General features: G+C 42.9%; 1 protein-coding gene across 2 annotated transcripts in view; it reads right to left on the bottom strand.

The window, feature by feature from the left end:
* Nucleotides 1-19,770, bottom strand: part of CDH13 (cadherin 13) — a gene marked incomplete at its 3' end in the record, with an annotated part of 902,539 nt that overhangs the window by 305,429 nt on the left and 577,340 nt on the right. For both annotated transcript variants that reach the window (XM_081117876.1, XM_081117875.1), the window contains exon 6: nucleotides 16,903-17,047. In XM_081117876.1, the coding sequence (XP_080974002.1) occupies nucleotides 16,903-17,047 (145 nt within the window). The remainder of the gene's footprint in view (nucleotides 1-16,902; nucleotides 17,048-19,770) is intronic.

The following is a 19,770-nucleotide window of genomic DNA, read 5'->3' as shown; positions in this document are numbered from 1 at the left end:
TAAACACAGCATCACATATACTAATAGTTGATTTTATCAGAAAATAAAATGTGGTCTCTTAAATAAAATAATACACACAATGGAATATTTGGCAATAAAACAGAATAAAGTACTGACACATGCTACAACACAGATGAACCTTGAGAGCATTATGCTGAGTGAGAGATGCCAGATACAAAAGGCCACATATTATACAGTTCCACTTATATAAAATGTCCAGAATAGGTAAATCCACAGGACAGAAAGTAGATTAGTGGTTGTCTGGGGCTGAGAGAGTTTGGGGGAAAATGAGAAGTGAATGCTAATGATTTTGGGGTTTCTTTTAGATAGTGATGAAAATGTTTTAAAATTGGCTGTAGTGATGGTTGAATGTACCACAAAACACTGACTTGTACACTTAAATGGGTGACTTGTATAGTATGTGAACTATATTGCGATAAAGCTGTTATGTTAAAAGAAACGAAAAGAAAGAGGGCTGTAAGCATTAAGCATGCTGTTGGCCAAATGTGCATAATATCACACATGGTATGTGTATTTGTCTTTATTTTTTTAAAATCCTCATCCGAGGATATGTTCATTGACTTCAGAGAGAAAAGAAGAGAGGGAAGAAGGGAGGGAAGGAGGGGGAGAGAGAGAAACATTATCGGTCACCTCCCTACTGGGGATGAAACCCACGAAACCCACAACCTAGGTATGTGCCCCGACTGGGAATCGAACCTGCAGCCTTTTGGTGCCTGGGACGATGCTCCAAACAGTGGAGCCACATGGGCCGGGGCTGTCTGTCTTTTTTACTATGCCTATGTATTCAACACTCCCAAGAGGGTCATGCTGTTACCTTTTCTGTTCCACAGCTGAGATATCCTGACTTCTGGAATGGCAGACAGGTCAGGAGAGGTTATATTTCCAAACAGATATGCTAAGGGGCCTATCAGGAAGGGTCACTCCCCACACACAGGTTCCATGTGCATTTTGCAGGAGAGTATTAGGGAGACACTGAAAAGATGGGCAATCTTTAGACCACTGGGCTGCTGTGCCGTTAAGTCAGCTAAGGTTGTGCTGGACTTCATAAATGACAAGTTTTCCCAATTGCAGGGATGATGTTTCCTCTCAAATTCCAGCATCTTATGAAAGATGTCTGTCTACTCTAGAAAAGTGAAGTGAACTGTGGCAAGTGGTACTGTTACTTCTGAAAGCTGAGTGGGCCTGGGGACTTGCCTGTAGAGATCCCTCATGCAGTCAGCGTGACCTCCTCAAAGGAGAGTTCATCATCATTAGTGGAATCACATGAATATCAAAAGAATTCGTAATTACGGGAGCTTCATTAGGATGTGTTGCTAAACATGTCCTGAAAATGGCTTCTGATGCTGTTTTTAAGAATGATGTTGGTATTGGGAATACTTGAAAACTATAGGTTGGTAATTCATTTGAAATTGAACTTTTGACAGTTGTTAAACAGTTTATGAGTTTGCGTGTTTCTCTTTATTTCTCTTATTTGGTTGGCTATTTGGGTTTTCATTTTAGGGAAAAGGAACTTCACTCACAATCGGCACGTAAGGGAACGCAAACTACATACTGCATTAGTTTTCTAATCCTGCTGTAACAAATGACCACCGAGTTAGCGGCTTAAAGGAACGCCCACTTATTATCTTACAGTACTTGTGGGTGCAAACTCTGGGCACAGTGGGGCTCATCTCGGTGTCTTGCTTAGGATCACAGGATGAAGCAAGGTGTTGGCAGGGATGGCTCCTTACCAAAGGCTCAGGGGAAAATCCTTTCCAAGCCTTTTCAGGATGTCAGCAGAACTGATTTCCTTCTCATGCTTTTGATATGGCCCAACTCCATCTTCAAGCTAACAAGAGGCTGAGTCCTTCTCAGGCTTCTCAGTCTCATCATGGAGACTGTTATATGAGGGCTCAGGTTATAAAATATAAAAGTGGGAGTACTGTGAGAATTTCATTAACAGAGAAACGAAACCAAACTGACTAGCTTAAATATATTCATCTGCCAAAGGGAAACCCAACTGTCAACCAGTTCCCTTATCTTTTACAGCAAAACCGCCTTGTGACCCATTAGGTATGTGGTAAAAAGGGCTGTGGCGAAAATGCTTGTGGCGAGGACATTTACAGCAACAAATGCTTGGGGTGAAAATACCTAGAACCAAATTACTCTCTAGATCCCTGGTTACAGTGTTTCTAACTCTAGAAGGTTTTTTTGCCCTTTTGTCATGTAGCTTGCCCTTGCCCTGTAAGATTCAGTTAGGACCCAGACCCAGCAGGACTGTCCCATGCTATAAGGAAAAATCCCCACGGACACGCGCAACCTAGAGCAGCTTCTTAGCCAGCACGCTCTGAGCTGCAACCACACTGCAGTTTTTGTTGCCTGCCTGTTACAGCTCCCATAAGCAATAAAGTAAACATTTCCTATTCAGATGCAGAGCCTTGGCTGGGGAACAGCACCGAGTGCTCACCTCAGAGATCACTGAGTAAGGGTAAATAAGCCTGACTATGGAGGACAAGCAGGAATACTAAGAAGTGATTAACCCGCACAGAGACAGGATATTCGGTCTCCTTGGAGGAAGACAGGATTTGAGGTTCGACAGACCCAAACTCACACAGCTTCTGCTCTGCTTATCTGAGCTTACGTTTTCTTGTCTGAAACATGGAAATAATGATATCAGTATCCTTGGGAAGAGGAAATGGAAGGACAAATTTGAAAGCACCCATCTTGAGGTCTCCCACATGGAGGCCAGCATGAAGGCTTGTAGAGGGGCAGAGATGTCTACGTGCTGTGGCACCTGATTGCCGAGGGCAAAGGGAGATGGTAGGGGATGGAGAAGGGCTGGATGGCTTTCATTCACACGTTTTGCTGAAGTAAGTTAGGAAAGACCATAGGATGGCTGTTTGCGAAAGCTGTCTTACATTAAAGCTCATATACCCAGTGCCACTGTCATAGTGGAAACGCATGTGTTCAGGTTGATAAAAGGAAAGATTTCAGATTACTCATGAATACATGGGCACTGATGGAACTTTATGAAAAGTATCTAACTTGAACCATTGATGGGTTTCCAAAAACTTGACATTTTAGTAGAAACTGGGTAATTTTTTCCCAAAGACATTTTTGGGATGCCTGGTGAACAAACTCCTTAGGAAACACTTAATAGTAATTCTTTTACTTAATCAATTGGAATCTTTACTGATGGCGATTCCTTAGGATGAAGGAAACACAAAAGCAGATGGCGAGCAGATGTGCTACAGAGCCAACCAACCAAACCAGGGAGGGGCCACTTCTTGAGGGTTGCCCTATGTCAGGTCCTGCTACCAAGAACTTACTTATATTATCTCATTTAATTCTTATAACACGACTGCAAGATAAGTAGAGCACACGTACACTTTATGTAAGGGACACATTCTCAACTCTCTCAAATAATTAAGAATGTGCGTAACTCAAGACTGATCTTGACAAAGAATGGTGTGTACTTATTTTATTAGCTAAAGTGGCATCGACTGGGGTAAGAGCAGATTTATTCAAGGAAGCCTGTCCTTGTCAATAAAAAGGAACAAAGTACTGATACATACTGCATACAACACAGATAAACCTTGAAAACATTATGTTGCGTGGATGAAGCCAGTCACAACAAACCACATACTATGTGACTCCATTTATATGAAATGTCCAGAATAGGCATCTATAGAGGCAGAAAGTAGATTTGCGGTTTCCGAGAGCTAGGGAGTTGGGAGGGGTGTAGTAAATGGGAACTGACTTCTAATGGATACAGGATTTCCTTTGGGGATCATGGAAATATTCTAAAATTGATTGTGGTGATGACTGCACAATTCTGTGGATAGTATATTAAAAACCATTGAATCATACACTGTAAGTGGGTGAATCAGTGAATTGTATATGTGAATTATATTTCATCAAAGCTGAAATATGATATATATATAACATACATAGATATAAATAAATATAAACATATGAGAGGGGGGAGAGAAAAAAAAAAATCCCTGCCAGCCATTTTGAAATTATTTAGTTCTTGACAAATGCTTACAGTTTGGGAGATTATATTGTTTTTAAATTTGTGCACAAATGAGATTTTGTTATTATTTTCATATTGCATCATTTCAAATTTTCCTAATTCAATTTCATACAGAATGCTGCCACAGTGGATTATCACCAATTCAAAATGAGGAAACAGAGACCTGAATTCACACAGCTGATAAGAGAAGGAGCCAGGATTGGGATTCAGCTTTGTTGGCTGGCTGAGTTCGCCCCTCCCCTGCAAGATGCAAGGTGATGGCACTATGACTTTCTTAAATCTATTATCATTGAAAAAGAAAGTGGTTGATGGCTGCTAATATTTAAGGCACATGTGTATTTTGTCAGGCATGGTGCTCAAAGCTTGATTTCCATTTTCTCATTGAACCTCCCAGCTACCCTTTGGGGGCATTATCATGATCCCCATTTTGCAGAGGAATTACCCAAAGCTCAGAGAGGTAAAGACAATATGTTCAAGGACTTCCAATTATCAGTGGGAATGAAACTGAAAACCAGGTCTTTTGGACACAGGAGCCACACTGCTCTCCGTGATAGACGGACAGGTACATCCTCCTGATGCACTTCCTGTTGACTCACTGGCAAGAAAAGCAGAACATTCTCTGAAAAACTTCTAGAGCCCTCTTAACATTCCTGTACCTTTCCCCCCCTTCACTAGTCCTTGAGATGTGGACATGAGGCCAGAGCATTGACGTAAATGGCAGCCACACGATGATGTCCAGGTTGGGGTATTTTCAGATAATCAGTGCTGGACTATGATCTGAAATTACTGTGACAGGAGGGAATCAAAACCACTATGCTAAGAAAGTTTCCATCACTGGGCACTGAGTTTGTTTTTAATCCAATAAAAACGTAATGACAGAGACCTCAGAATGCTTTCTGGAAAGAACTCTAAGACAGTGGAGGAGACAAAAACCATTTTTGTTCCAATAAAGGACCAATTTTCTTATTACTGTACAAAAACTAGTGGCATGCAACACATACAGAGAAAAGTGGGTTCAGATGTCTAGGGCAGCAGAGCACATTAGTTTAAATGCATGGCTGGGAGTCAAATTGTCTGGGCTATCATTCTTACTGGTTGAGTAACACTAGGTATGTCAGTTTTATTAGATTTGGCAACAAACACAGAGAACCCAATGTAACAGTGAGTTAAATAAGACAGAAGTTCATTATTCTTTCATGTAAAATAATTCTGGGCTAACAATGACATTCTACAGGCAACAGAATCCAGTCTCATTTTATCTTTTGTACCACCTTCCTAGGACATGGGTTTCCATTCTCAGAGCCACCTCAGAAAGCATAGTGGCTTCCTGAATTCTAGCCATCACATCCTCATTTCAGGCAGCAAGAAGAAATAGGTGGTAGGAGGAGGGCAAGGGGCACTCTTCCCAACTGACTCGGTTCCCAGTTCATTCCAGAAATCTAACATAGTGCATACTGCAGCTCACTGGCTGGCACTTCACCCCATGGCCACATCTGGCAGCAGTGGAGGCTGGGAAATATAGGTTTTATATGGACACACTGCTGCCGTGGTACACTGGGGTCTGTTATTAAAAGGGAGCAGAATGGATATCAAGGAAGAGGTCTCTTCTCAAAAAACTTGTTTTCTAAGTTATTTAAACTTCAGTGCCCTCACTGGAAACATGGAGATGACCACTGCATCTACCTCCTAGGATTCTGGTGGTGAGCCAATGAAATAATGCACAGAAATCCCTTAGTATGGGGACCAGCACCAGCTCCTACTCATGAAGTGCCCACTGTTAACTTCAGCTACATGCTAACTGACCATTCTTACAGGAATGGGTTCTTGCCATCACTCATCCCAGAGCTCTCCACAAAGAGATGCTGACCAATGGGTACACTCTGCAGCATCTCTCCTCCAGACTTTAGATCTGGGCTTCATCACCCACTCTTCATTTTCTCCATCTAGGGCAGGGTTTCTTAACCTTAGCACCACTGACATTTTGAGCCAAATAATCCTTTGTGGTGGGGCTGTCTTATGTACTGTAGGATGTTTAGCAGCATCCCTGGCCTCCACTCACTAGATGCCAGTTGAACTCTCCCCTCCCCCAGTGTGGCAACCAAAAGTGTCTGGGGAGGGGTACAAATCATTCATAGCTGAACCACTGCTCTACGACATCTGAATTATTATGTCTCTTTGACAGCAGCAATAGGGGTCTCTTGGGTTATCTGTTTTAGTTGCATGGATGAACATTTTAAGTTAAACTATGTCAAACATCCTTTCTCCGCCTAGTGGACATCTACCCAGCCATTTTTGCACGATGTATCACACACAGAAAGAACCCGATTAACTTTATTTCACATATCTAGGTTGCTATTCAAGTCATCACCTCTAGCCCTGGCTTGTGACTTGGGTGTGTGCCAAAGAGAATAGAACTTCCTCAGAAAGAGAGAGGGTGAAACTGCAAAAGTGAGAAGAGAAGCACAGGGACAGGTGGCAAGCGGCTCGGTGAGTCTGGTCTTGATGGCCAAGGGAACATGCCTGGGAGGTCCTCTATCCTTCTGAAAAGGGACCTTTCCTAAGGACAGAGAGGCCAACTACAGAAACATGAGCCCATTCAGCCCTCCCCACAAAGAGGGTATCTGTTAGCAGCCCCTTATTAACCACAGACCTAGCAGATAAAAACTGTGATAGCTCTGGCAGGGTAGCTCAGTTGGTTAGAGCATCATGCCAATGACAAGACTGCTGGTTCGATCCCCAGTCAGGACATCTACAAGAGGCAACTAATGAATGCATAAATAAGTGGACAACAAATTGATGTTTCTTTCTCTCTCTCTCTCTCTCTCTCTCTCTCTCTCTCTCAAATCAATAAATAATTTTAAAACTGATAAAAACACTAAACAAAAGTAGAAAACCAGAGCAAGAAGAACGCATGGAAAATTCCCCAAACCAAACTTTTCAGAAATCTTTGAAAACAGCCAGTCTTCTGAATAATAAAATAGGTTTGGGGACGATGCTTGGTTTATTAAAAAAAGTTCAGCCATAATTACAGCAAGAAAGCTGTAAGTCTATTAAAATTTTTTCTTTGATAGTGGGAAACTCAATTCATGACCTATATTTTGTAACACATATACTTGAAAGAAATTTTATATGCCCTTTCCCCATTTAACTTAGAATACTGAGTCTCTTCCATTTACTTAAGAAGGGGGTGGTTCCATACATAAATTACACAGGGCTTCTTTTGTGTACTGTGGATGTATTATGGTAAAGTGATTCAAAGGTATTTATGGAGATAGATGGAAACAGTCACTTTGGACTCTGCACTTAGAAGGGACAGTATTCTTAGTGCAAGGTGCTGCAGTAAAAGCTGGTTTATCAAGCTCTCTGTTTATTACAAAGCTTTTCTAATTGATATCTGTAGACTGTCCTGATTGGCAGCCCACCATCCCTATGAATCTTTGAGAAGTTTTCCTTGAGCGTCTCCCAAACTACTGTGAAGGGGAGAATCTGGCTCTACCTGCGAAGGCCACCGCCTGTTACTATGGGCTACATGAAGGTACCCTACAAGCTGGGCTGTGATAAAATGACTAAAGACGGCTGCTGGTGCTTTTCTCCCTCCCTCTTCCCCTCTCTCTCCTTCATCTATATACTCACACATATGTATACTTACACACACACACACACACACACTCACATACTGCATGTAAGGAAATGCTGTCTAGACTCAGGGTGGCAGATTTGAATTGATCTTAACATTTTCATAGGTGAAGTGGTTAGAGGACAGTGGGGATTGTAGATGGAGAGGAAATGAAAGGGCACAAGGGTTAGTCTGAATCTGAATTCCAGTTTTATCACCCTCCAGCTGTGTGACCTTGGGAAAGTAACCTAACCTCCCTGAGTTTCTGTTTCCTCAATTGTAAAAGAATTGTAAGGATTTCATTAAAAGACAGGTGTAGAACCTAGACCAATATCCAGCACCATATTGGTGATTACCATGCTGCACTGCCCGAGGTCAGGCCCCATCTCCCTCCCTCAGTGCTAAGCCAGCTGCTCCAGTGTGTTCCTGCCTTTTTCCTCTGTGGCAGTGACAATGGGCCCGGGAAGAATTTATCCCCTGCCTTCCTCATTAGTCTGCAAACTCTACAGACTAAGGGAGCCCCCCTGCACCACATCCTTACTGAGCAGCAGCGTACCTGGTACACAAAAGGCACTTCAAAGATATTTGTTGAGGAATGAATAAATTGCCAATAAAGACAATATTTATTTAAAACTAAAAATGCAAGTTTATGGTGATTCATACTTTCTGACATTTGGGGTCACTTGTTCATGGAATAGAATTTACTGAGTGGCTGCTGTGGGCCTGGGGCTCTACCAACTACTGCAAATTGAGGATGAAGACAAGACAGCCTGGGCCCCCGGCCCGAAGCTTGTGCCTTAGACGGAACACTGAAGGTCAAGTCCAGTTCAGACTGGAGGGAGTTTACAGACCTATTAAGGTTCACAGTACCACCACAATTCCATTTAGACGGCATGCGTTACAACAGTCCGGCACCAGAAGATGAGTCAATATTTAGTATTCCCCCATTCATCATGGCCACAAAAAATCTCATGTGACCTCTTCTCTCCACCTCCACTGTTGTCACCCAGTCCAGGCTACGGTCCTCTCATGTCTGCGCTGCTGAAATAGACCTGGTTACCTCCTGTCTGTTCTACACTATCACAAGTCAGCTTTTAGCAGTAAGATATGATTTTATCACTCTCCTGCTTAAAACCACCCCAGGGTTTCCTACTGAATTTAAAATATAATGAAAACTTATGGAGCTCTAATCCAGGGTCTGCCATCTTCTTCTGGAAAGGGTCAGCTAAATAATATTTTTTTATTTAAAAATATTTAAAATATTTAAATATATAGATACACAGGTGGTACATACTTTTGGCTTTGTGGGACATATAGTCTCTGTCCCAACTCCCCAACTCTAACGTTGTGTGAAAACAGCCATAGTTGATGCTTAAATGAGCAATAATGAGCCATGCTTAAATGGGCACGGCTGTGTTCCAGTAAAACTCTACTAACTTTATTTAAAAAAAGCACCAGACAGTGGGACGGATTTGGCCCATGGCCCACAGTTTGCTGACTTCTGTTCAAAATTATCTTGCTCTTGCCTATCTCCTTGAACTCACTCAGCAGTCTTCTTGCTGGCATTCTCCCATCCCACTGTCCTCTTCTCTGTCCCTCCATCTGTCATTCCTGCCTCAGACCTTTGCACTGTCTGATCCCTCTACCTGCAACATCCTGACTCGATACCTTTACATGGTGGGCTCTCATTCTCACTGGTCTTAGCTTAAATGTCACCTCCTTAGAGAAGTCTTCCATGACCTCATTGTCATTTTATTACATCACCTTGTTCTATTTTATCCAAAGGACTTAAATGGTCTTATTTATTCACTTCATTGTTAATTATCTTTCTCCTACCAGTAAAATGTAAATGTCTGAAAAGTAGAGTCCTAAATGGTCTTGGCCACTGCTATATCTCTGGCTCCAAGAACATTATCTGGCTCAGAGAGGCCACAACAAATACTTGTTAAATGACCCTGATGAATGAAATGGTCATCAGGAACTGATTTGAAGTAAGACTGTCCCTGAAATTATAACTGTTAATGCCATTGTGAATCTGCCACTGTTTTACTTGTCTATAGCGTGAAAAGTTCCTGGAATCTTCAGAGTGGACCCCTAGGTCTCAGGGATTAATTTCAGCGGCACTGGTGTCTGCCATGTTCTGTACCATAATGATTCATAGGACTGTTTCATTTTCACTTCGCAGCTGCTCAACTGTCACCCAATTTCCATTTTGGCTGGAAACTCCCATCAGATTTATTCTTTCAAAAGGTTGTAGAATGATCACTAAGTTTCTGTAGCGACCAATGCTTCTTTACCCTCCCTTTACTTTAAGTTATTTTAAGTTGATTAATTGACTTTTAATTTAATTTTAAAATATTTGATGTCACAAATCCTTCTTTCTCCCAAATGTAGAGTGATGGAGAAACGACCTCCAGCATGAGTTTACAATATATCCAACAGATTAGTGGGACAGGGCTACCAAGCATTTATTTTTACAAGGGAGTCATCTCCATGAGCACAGGAGCCACATATTTCCAGCTCACCAGTCCACAGTGTCTAGAATGCGAAGATCTGACATAAATGAGTATGAGGGTGGATGCCTGGCAGAGGGAAACAGACACACAGGCTGGCCAGGAATAAAGACTTCCCATTAGAGAGCAGAGTGACTCAAGAAACAATGTGGTAGATGCCTCTTGAATTGGTCTTCAACTCCATGGACTCATATATGAATTTAGGTGGCGAAAGGGCTATTTATAAAAGTGAGAAGAGCTGTTTTCAAAGTTACCCTCATTAAAGATGAGAGATACAGTTTCACTGGTTGGGTATCCTTTTAACAGAATAAAGGGGTCCAGGCATTCTCCCTGTCTCACTAAGCCTTCTGGTATCTCAAAGGCTCTAGTGGACCAGCAGCCATCGGTATAATAATCTATGCAATGGTGTCCATCAGAGAGAGGCTGGGATATAGAGGAGGGAAAACCCACTGGCTATGATGAGGTTTTGATTAGCTTGGCTTGGAGCCCCCACAACACATCACCTGGGGATCCCCAGACATGATTAGGAGCAACTTGGAGGAGATTAAGTTTCTTGAGCAAAGTTCAGATAACTCAACACTTTTGATATACTTTATTTCTGGAATCTTCCCTTTGGGGAGGTGTCTTTGATTGGATCACACAACTCTTTCATAGATTTCGTTTTATGATCAACTACACTGGAGTGATTTGTAGCATAACTTAAGTGCTGCCTAATCCACCTTCAATGACACTGTATCATGTTATCCACATCTGTTCCTGGGCAATACCCCTTAGGTAAGACTCCAGTGGCGACAGAGGGTCAACAATTTCACTCTCTTCCTTGGCCAGGAAATCCAGGGAGGATTCCAGAGCAAGGCAGTTTACAACCTACAGATGCAGCTAGGGAAATGACCACAAAAACTTGGACATATTGGATATGATCCATAAAAACAAATAAACAAAAATGTCCACCGGTATGATACGATGCAAAATGAAAGACTATTGTATCTTCATGCACAAGCTTAGCCAAGATAAATCTAATCCAATGATTAGAAGCATCTCCCTCAAGTACATAAAAATGTAACAAGCATATTCTGCATCCCAACAACCCCGCTTGTATGTATTTATCCTAAAGAAATCGTCAGGCAAGTAGGAAGAGATGTGTTCTCCCCGGGAGAATTGATTATAAGTATGGAAAAGTGAGAACAACTTGAATCAATAGGGAACTGGCTAATAAGATGATAATAGATCCAGAAACTAGCTGTTTAAAACAATGATGTGGCCTGATATTATTTACTGACTTACAAAATGTCCACAGAGTGAAGAAAGTGAGTCACACGAAAGGATGTTGAGCTCCATTTCTGTAAAATTGTGCATGTGCATCCCTGCATGTAGACGCACAGAGGGAGCCTTGGAACTCTGCTCACCGAGATGGCAGCAGTGTTTTACCCTGGATGACAGGACTTGAGGGCGATTGCACTATTTCACTTAAAAGAAGCTAGCAAAAAGCTGAATTGCTTTATTTTTAAAATAAATATGTCTGCTTAAGAAAACAACCAGCCAACCAAGCAAACAATCAAAACCCCAAAATAGCCACATGTCCAATATTCCAGAAGCCCATGGGATTGGCCAGGATAGTTGAGAATGGAAGAAACTGCAATATGAAAGTCCAAAAATACTCATGAAGGAAAACTGGACAGCTGGTGGACCGAAAAGCCACATTGCTGTTACTGTAACAAGTAAACAGGTGACCAGAAAAAGGACTTTACCTCCAGGTCAGACCAACAAACCGAGCACTTATACTGAACTGAGTCTCAAATACCAACTATCAAATATCACAACCATTTCTATTTAGACTAAGCTGTTTTGGAAAGTAGTTACTGCCAAGCAAAGCTGAGCTCCCGGGACAGCCATTTGTCCCAAAGGCCACTTGATTGGCTGTTCTTCCTCATGTCTGGCATGGTAGGGCCTGTTTAAAAATTAAAGCAACTGAGTCTTGAAGAATGGAGACTCAGGTGGATCCCAGAAGAAAATAAAAGTCACCCCTCCCTCTTCTCACAGCACGTCATCAGAGAACCTAGATTCTGTCCCTCTGGGATCAGGTGTCCTGTGTGGATGCCTTGTCCCACTCACCACATTGCAATTCTTGTTTATTGGCTGCCCGTCTCACTGCTTGGTTGTGGGTACCAGGGGGGGATAAGTAACATCTGGCAGGTCCACAGCTGCACCCTCGGAGCTTAGAATAGTGCTGGCCCAGAGTAGATGCTCAATAAACACTACTGGATCGGAAAAATAAAGGGAACATGAGAGGAAGCAGAAGGCAAGAGTCCTTGGCTCGCAGAAGTCAGAGGGTGAGGACTTAGCTGCTCATCTCCGGTCTAATTCAGCAGCCTCAAGAAGAAGTGTCAGCAGCTCAGCCATGGGGATCTCTTATGAGTCAGGACATGCACCTCTATGTCCTGATCCAGTTTTAAAGAGAAAGGTCAACATTGCATTTTTCTTTCTCAGTCAAGCAGTTTGGGGACTAACATATTCCCTCCATCTCCTTTCCCTGACATCCCTCAAAGCCACCCCACCAGTCCTGGTGTCAGGTGCCATTCTCCTAGCTGCCCATGCTGACATTCAGGATGGCCGAAAGCACGGAAGGCAGAGCACAGCTGAAGCCTGCCCAGCAGCCAGCCCCTGTACCTTGTTGGAAGGCTGCTCCTGAGCTGCTGGGACCCAGTCTGCCCATGTCCACAGCTGGCTGAAAGTAGCCCAGGAATTAAAGTCCTTCTGGGGACAGCTCCGATGGGCGTGAGTATAGATATCCCAGGTCCCTGGCCCCTGGACTGGGATAACGCTGCTGTGTGTGTTTTATGTCATTTTTCTAAAGCCCTCTCCCCCCATCAAAGGATCAAGCTCACAGTTGCCCACTATGGTTGCTGGGTTGCTGCGGCATCTTGAATTGGCTGGCTTCCCTTTCTTGTAGACCTCCTCACCTGGTATCCTGCACCTCTCAGGTAAACCCCATGCCCTCAATCCTCATACCTGGGTATGCTTCTGGAGGAAGCCCTGAACACCATTCCTCTATCCCCTAACTCATGAGGTCTTGGCGTGCTTCAAGCATTCAGAAAACACCAGATTCACACAGAGCTCTGCAGGTCCCATGGAGCAGCCAGGGCCTGGGCTTAGGTCCCATAAATCAATGCCCGTGACACCACCAAAGGAACAGCTCGCAACGTGCAAAGTTCAAAGACCATTACTGTCTCTTGATCTCCCCTCATCTAATAATGATTTCCCAAAACACTCTCCTGGAGTTTAGTGCTGAGCAGCTGGAAATGGTCTCCTGTCTGCACAGACAGATAAATATAGGTGACCTTCCTCTGTGATGGATGGGTGCAGATGGCACCCGGGTACACTGGAACAGGAAAATGATACTTGGTTTGTTAGGAGATGAATGTTCCTTCACACAAACTGCATGTCCCTTTGCCTTCCCTTCCCCAGGGGGTTCGCTGCCAGAATAATAATTATAGCATTAACAATACATTGGCATTTCCTGAACATTTATTATGTTCTCAGCACTGAGTAAAACACATTGTCTCATTTAATCCTTGTATATAGTTCTCTAGGGTAGGTACCATTATACACCCACTCCATCTATAGACAAGGCAATTGAGGTTTCTAGAAGGTTCAGTAACCTTCCCAAGGTCTCACCTTGTGAGGGAGGGGAGTGGAGCATCAAACTCAGCTCTAGGCCGCAATGCTGGGCACAGGACCAGCTGCATCATTTGTGGGGCTCAGTGCAAAATGAAAATGCAGGACCCCTTGCTCAGCAATTATTAACAGCTTTAAGATGGTGACAGCAGAGCATAATACCAACCCTGGGGCCCTTCTGAGCATGGGCTCCAGGAGGCTGTGAAGGTCACTCCCCTGGTTACGGGGACTTGGGAGAGAGTGATGTGAATGAAGACAAGGGTCCCCATGTAATGCTGTTTAACCCTAGAGACTGAGCAATGACTCACTTATATTAAAAGTGACTCAGTAAGCCTGAATATTTGGTCAGAGAGCTGGTCACTTTCTGTCAGAAGCTAAATCAGTTCATCTGATAGAACCCCACAGATATTTCCCCAGCTGGGCCTGCAGAGAGTCCCTTGTAAAGAAGGCGAGAGGAGGTGGCCGGCTCCAACATGGTACATGGGGAAGAGCCTGTGTCCTGAAGCCAGAGACATAAACACAGGTTCTAACTCATTTACCAGCTCATGATTTGGGGGAAGCTCCTGGACCTCTTTGACATTGTTTTCTTATATGTAGGATGGGACAGTGGCACCACCTCTCAGGTAGGACCTGGTATAACGAGGAACGGATACAGTATATACAAAGGTCTCAGAATACAGGAGGTGCTCATCGTAGTTTTCACCACGAAGATCTGGATAGTTGAGAGAGCACATGATGTGAAGGTAGATGATACAGGCTGAGCCTTGAACACTGCCTTCCATCTATTATTATGTAAACTGGGCAAAGTCACTGAATTCTTTCCAGGGTCAGCATTCTCTTTTGTACAACAGATCCAGAGTAATGCTTACAACATGTAGGATTCTGAGCCACAAATGAGTGGGGATTAAGAAAGTAGGAGAGGTGATCATTTCTATAGCCAGTCTATGTTTGTAGTTATAACTTATAAATGGTTATGGCTGGGGAGGGGATTAGAAAGGGATACCATTGCCCTTCCCAGATTCCCACTGTCCTCCTGAAAACTTCAGGGCCCCCTTGCCTGAACTCTCCTACACGCACTAAGTAGTATGAGTGATTTTTCCTCTAAAAGTTTTCCACAACATTTCCACATTCTTAACCCGAAATTTGACTGACTCCGTTCTGATTCTTGCTTTATAGCCAACCCCAGAGGGTGCTGGAAAAGACAACAAATTCCACATAGCTGGTAGAAGCTCCTCCATACGGATACCCAAGGCTCTATGTATTTTTATAGGATATTTCCAATTATAAATAGAAGTTTGAGATGTTTTATGTTTTGCTGGAGATGCGTCCACCCTAGCCAAATTGCTTTGTGCTTTAAGAAATTCAATATACATAAAGAATTCTATTTTCTTTGAAAATATGACGTGTCTATAAAACATTAAAATTTGAAATTCTGAAACTTTGAGGAAGGGCACAGTGGGAGGTAAATTGAACATCGTCTAATCGTATACACATATAATATACAAAGATACGCACATGCTCACTGCCACCTCAAATGTCACCATTGTCATTTACATTTAGAACACTTTTCCAGCCCATCTTGAATTCTAGTCACTCCTATACAATGCCCGGGTACCACAGATGGAAAGGGAGAATCATTTTTCTGCTCTGCTCAATCTCCAGTCTCTTTAATAGCTTTCCCCATCGGTTCTCCTAACTTGTTCTGAGCATCAGCTTGTTTAAGATTTCTGTAAACATCAAACTCAAATTCCAGGGTCTCTCTCACCAAAAGCCACCTGTCCATCAAAAGCAGCCCACTGAGAGGTACCCCGGGAACTTCTACCCTACAGTGATCAGAACAACCTCCGCCTGCCACTCTATTTTTCCAGGGCTGTTTCCACTTCTCTGCCTCCACCCTCTCCCCCAGATGCCCTCAGGCCCACACAGGGAATTTGCTCTTTTCACAGAATGCATTCAGATTCCAGGAGAGAGAGGGTCCCTCCTGCCCCTGGGTATCTGATGAGGTGCACAGAGACCCAGCTCCCTGAAGTTGAGGGAGGTTTTAGATGCCTTACATACAGTTATTCACCTAGTAGTCTAGGCAGGTTACCATGACAACACTTCCAGCACCTCAGGTATCTACATGTTATTGATACATCCCATCAATTCAGCCAGGGGTGGGGCGGAGATAACCAATCGAAGCAGCTCTCAAGCTTCTACCTCCGGTCTGGCCGCTGAATGACTCTTACTTATTTGTTTGGGCATCGTCTAGACACAGCCACAGCGAAACACTTAATACGGCACTTTTTTACTCAAATGCATTTTAAAGCTTAAAATCAAAGTCCAGCCTTATAATAGGGATTTTTCTTCTTTGCTCTTTGGTTTCTCAAGCATTATACCTGGGACTGATTCCTGCTGCCAGTCACAGAATGCTTTAATTAGTATCTACTGGGCCAGAAAAGGGAGCTCTAATTGTAAAACCTTCCCCGACAGAAAGGTTAAGTGTGGGAAAAAGATAAAAGGAGCTGTGTAGTAACTCCGAGTCATTTTCGTAACAGTAGGTATTTCCAGGGAGAGAAATAAAATGTCTTGCCTTTGGCCCTTTGACTGAAGACAAAGGTTTCTCCATGCACATCTAAAGAAAGGGGAGAAAAAAAGTCCGACCCATTTTTCCAAAATGGTTCTGATTAAAATGCTGTTATGGAGCTTGCCGAGAGGCCTTTAATTTTCTTCACAGCTCCACTGTTCTGCAGAGCTCAGCCTTGGGCCCTCACAAGGACGAGCTAGATATTTACATGGTGTCCAACAGATATTTACATAGTGCCTTGAAGACCTAGGTGTCGGTCATCCTTGAAAGGCCACCTTTAGAGACAGGGGAGATATTTTCAGAGTTTGCAACACCCCAGTCCTATCCTGAGTTTCATCTTTCCAGCTGTTGCTTCTATCCAGGAAAATAACATGCCCATGTTGATGCATACCAAACAACAAGTTGGCAAGGCAATAAAACAGTCCCTAGCATCCCCAAAGATCAGAGGATGCCAGCTCCCAAGCCATTATGCAGATGATAAGCCAGCTTAACATACCTGTAGGTGATCCTTCCATGACGTGGCCAACATAGGGCCCTTCTCGAAAGCTTGGTCTATTGTCATTCTGATCAATCACAATGACTTCCAGAGGGACTGGCCCCTCAAGAGTTCTGCCGTTGGCATCAGTGGTCTCCACAAATAGCTATTGGAGCAAAGAGATTGGAGGAGAAAGAGGTATTAATTCATTATGAAAACTGAAACCAAGCTCTCTGGAGAAAAGTAGGTTATATCAGCATCTTTATGAGCCCTTGGCAATATTCAAACTTTGGTCTCAATGGACAGTCACTGGGACTAGAATAGAAACTAAACACTGCAGAATAAAGACAAAGTTCAATTCATGTTAGGTCCCCCTTGGGAAATTCACAATTAATTTGTCAAATCTGCAAAGGAAGTCCAAAAAAACAAACAAAAAACACTCGTAATCAGCCATAGCTGAGAAAATGTGCTTACGTTGTTTCTGTTTTTCCAACATCATTATGCTTAAAAGAAATGTTATGCTAATAAAAATAATTGACTAAGCAGTTATGAACAGAGTACATTAAGAAATAACTGAAAGTGTTTATGGTAATGTTTGGGAGAAATTCAGGTGAGTATGTATGTACAGAGAGCCTTCCTGGTGCAAGGAAGACATTTGCTGGGTCCTGAGCGAGACCTCAGGATTCCTGCCCACCCGGCCCTTATAATCTACGAGGTAATTTCATAAATCCATGAAACATTTCCAATACCAAAAGAACTACTTTCAGATCTCAAGGATGAAGAAACCAATGGCATAAAAACACTAGCTTTATTGTCTTGGAAACAGGGAATTATGTCATGACGTTCCCAGGGAATGTCAGCAACCTTACGCTCTCACTTTCCGAGCCCGACTCAGCCTTGATTTAACTCGGCCCTGACAGAGCACTCCCTGGGTCCCAGGGGCGCTCCCTGCATTGAGGGGGCTGAGTACTTCCGTCAGAAAAGGGTCTCTCTAGTCGGAGTCCTTGGGAAAGAGCCTCTGCAGCTGGAACCCCAGCACAACATTTAGAACACTCATTCTTAGGAATAATAACCAACATTATCCAACACTACCCTACGCTCTCTCCTATAGGAACCACTTGAGTCCCATAGTAACCCTATGACTCTTTTGTGAGGAGGAATGACAATGTAAGATACAGGGATAAGATAACTTCAGATAGAGATAAGGAATATGAAGGGATGGAGCAGGTTGAAATATTAAAGCTACATGGTCCAATACCGCAGCAACTTGCCACATGTGACTGTTTAAATTTAAATTAAATAAAGGTAAAGAAAATGAAAAATCCAGTTCTTCAGCTGCATTAGCCACATTCAAGAGCTCAATAGCCACAGATAATTAGTGGCTACCACATTAGACAATGCAGATACATAATCTTTCCCCCACTGCAGAGTTCTGTTGGACTCTGGAGCTCAGGGCCATAGTGTGATTGAGAAAGAGTATGGCCTGGCTGGCATGGTTCAGTGGTTGAGCATTGACCCATGAACCAGGAGGTCATTGGTTCGATTCCAGGTCAGGCACAGGCCTGGGTTGTGGGCTCGATCCCCAGTAGGGGGCGTGCAAGAGGCAGCCGATCAATGACTCTCATCATTGATGTTTCTGTCTCTCCCTCCCTCCCTTCCTCTCTCTGAAATCAATTAAAAAATATTCTTAAGACTTTTTTTTTAAAAAAAGAGAAAGAGCATGAGTGTGTGTTGGCAGGGAAGTACCTATTTTAAATAGAATAGTTTGGAAGACTATCTGCACATACTTAGGCCCTGCCCAGAACCTACTTATTGCTGAAGGAACATTTTGACTGAAACTTGAATGACAACAAAGCAGAAGGGGCTAGCTAGCCATGTAAAAATGCCTGGAGAAAGAGTTGTAGACAGCAAGTGTAATGGTTTCATGCTTAGCATTATATTAGGAGCGGTCTTGGCACAAGATGAAGTCAGATAATTGGGGCTCCACTCAGTTCCAACAGAGTAGACTAAAGTTGATCCTGCTTAACATTCTTTGCATAAAACAATTTGGGCAAAGTGAGAAAAGAAGGCCTTTTCTCTGCAAATTGCTGGGTAAGCAGAGATGAGGGAGGGGAAATGATATCATGCTTGTTTCTAACAAAGGAAACCATAGTATACTGAATAAAATATATAGTAGGAAATGCTAGTGCTTTACTAAGTAGTCCATGCATTTTCCAAAAGGCATATTAATAATGTGGGAGAAAATTACACATGCGTGAAGAAATCACTAGTAAACACGGCCTTATCTCCCCAATCATTTACTATAAAGAAATCCGACATTCCAGTGAGTTTTCATAACTGTTCTCATATGAAGGTCAGATCCACAGTTAACAAATGCCAACCTTTCTGAAGTGGGGCTCTTAACTTTCAGAGTGTACCTCGAGTATGAGAGAATAAATGTTTAATGACAGTCTCGCCTTCCTTTCCTCTTCTTAATTGAAATACCCAAGACACACAAATCCTTAGTCTAAAAAAGACTGGAACAATGTTTGTTTCCTTTGAGTCACAAGATCTATTATAGGGACTGTGTTTGGGGGCTCCAGAAACAAAACGAACAGGAATGCTTTTGAAGGGAAGCATTCTCATGCCTGTTCTTTATGTTTGAAGCCAGATGCCAATTAGTAGAAACCGACTGTGAGAAGAACATCCAGGTAGCCACTGGCAGGGAGCAATGGAACAACTGCTCAAAGGAAATGGAAATCACCCAGCTTCTCACTGACTACTTCTATGCCACCTTCTAGGACTTCTATTCTTAGTCTGAGTGGTTGATATTCTTGGGAATAATGAGGGGGTGACATATAAAAAGGTCTACTGTGGAACCAGAAAGAGAGATGCTCAACAAATTATATC

This window comes from Miniopterus schreibersii (genome assembly GCF_964146895.1).
Source record: "Miniopterus schreibersii genome assembly, chromosome: 18".
Taxonomy (NCBI): domain Eukaryota; kingdom Metazoa; phylum Chordata; class Mammalia; order Chiroptera; family Miniopteridae; genus Miniopterus; species Miniopterus schreibersii.
Note: the sequence above shows the minus strand (reverse complement) of the source record. Positions and strands in the feature narration are given on the sequence as shown.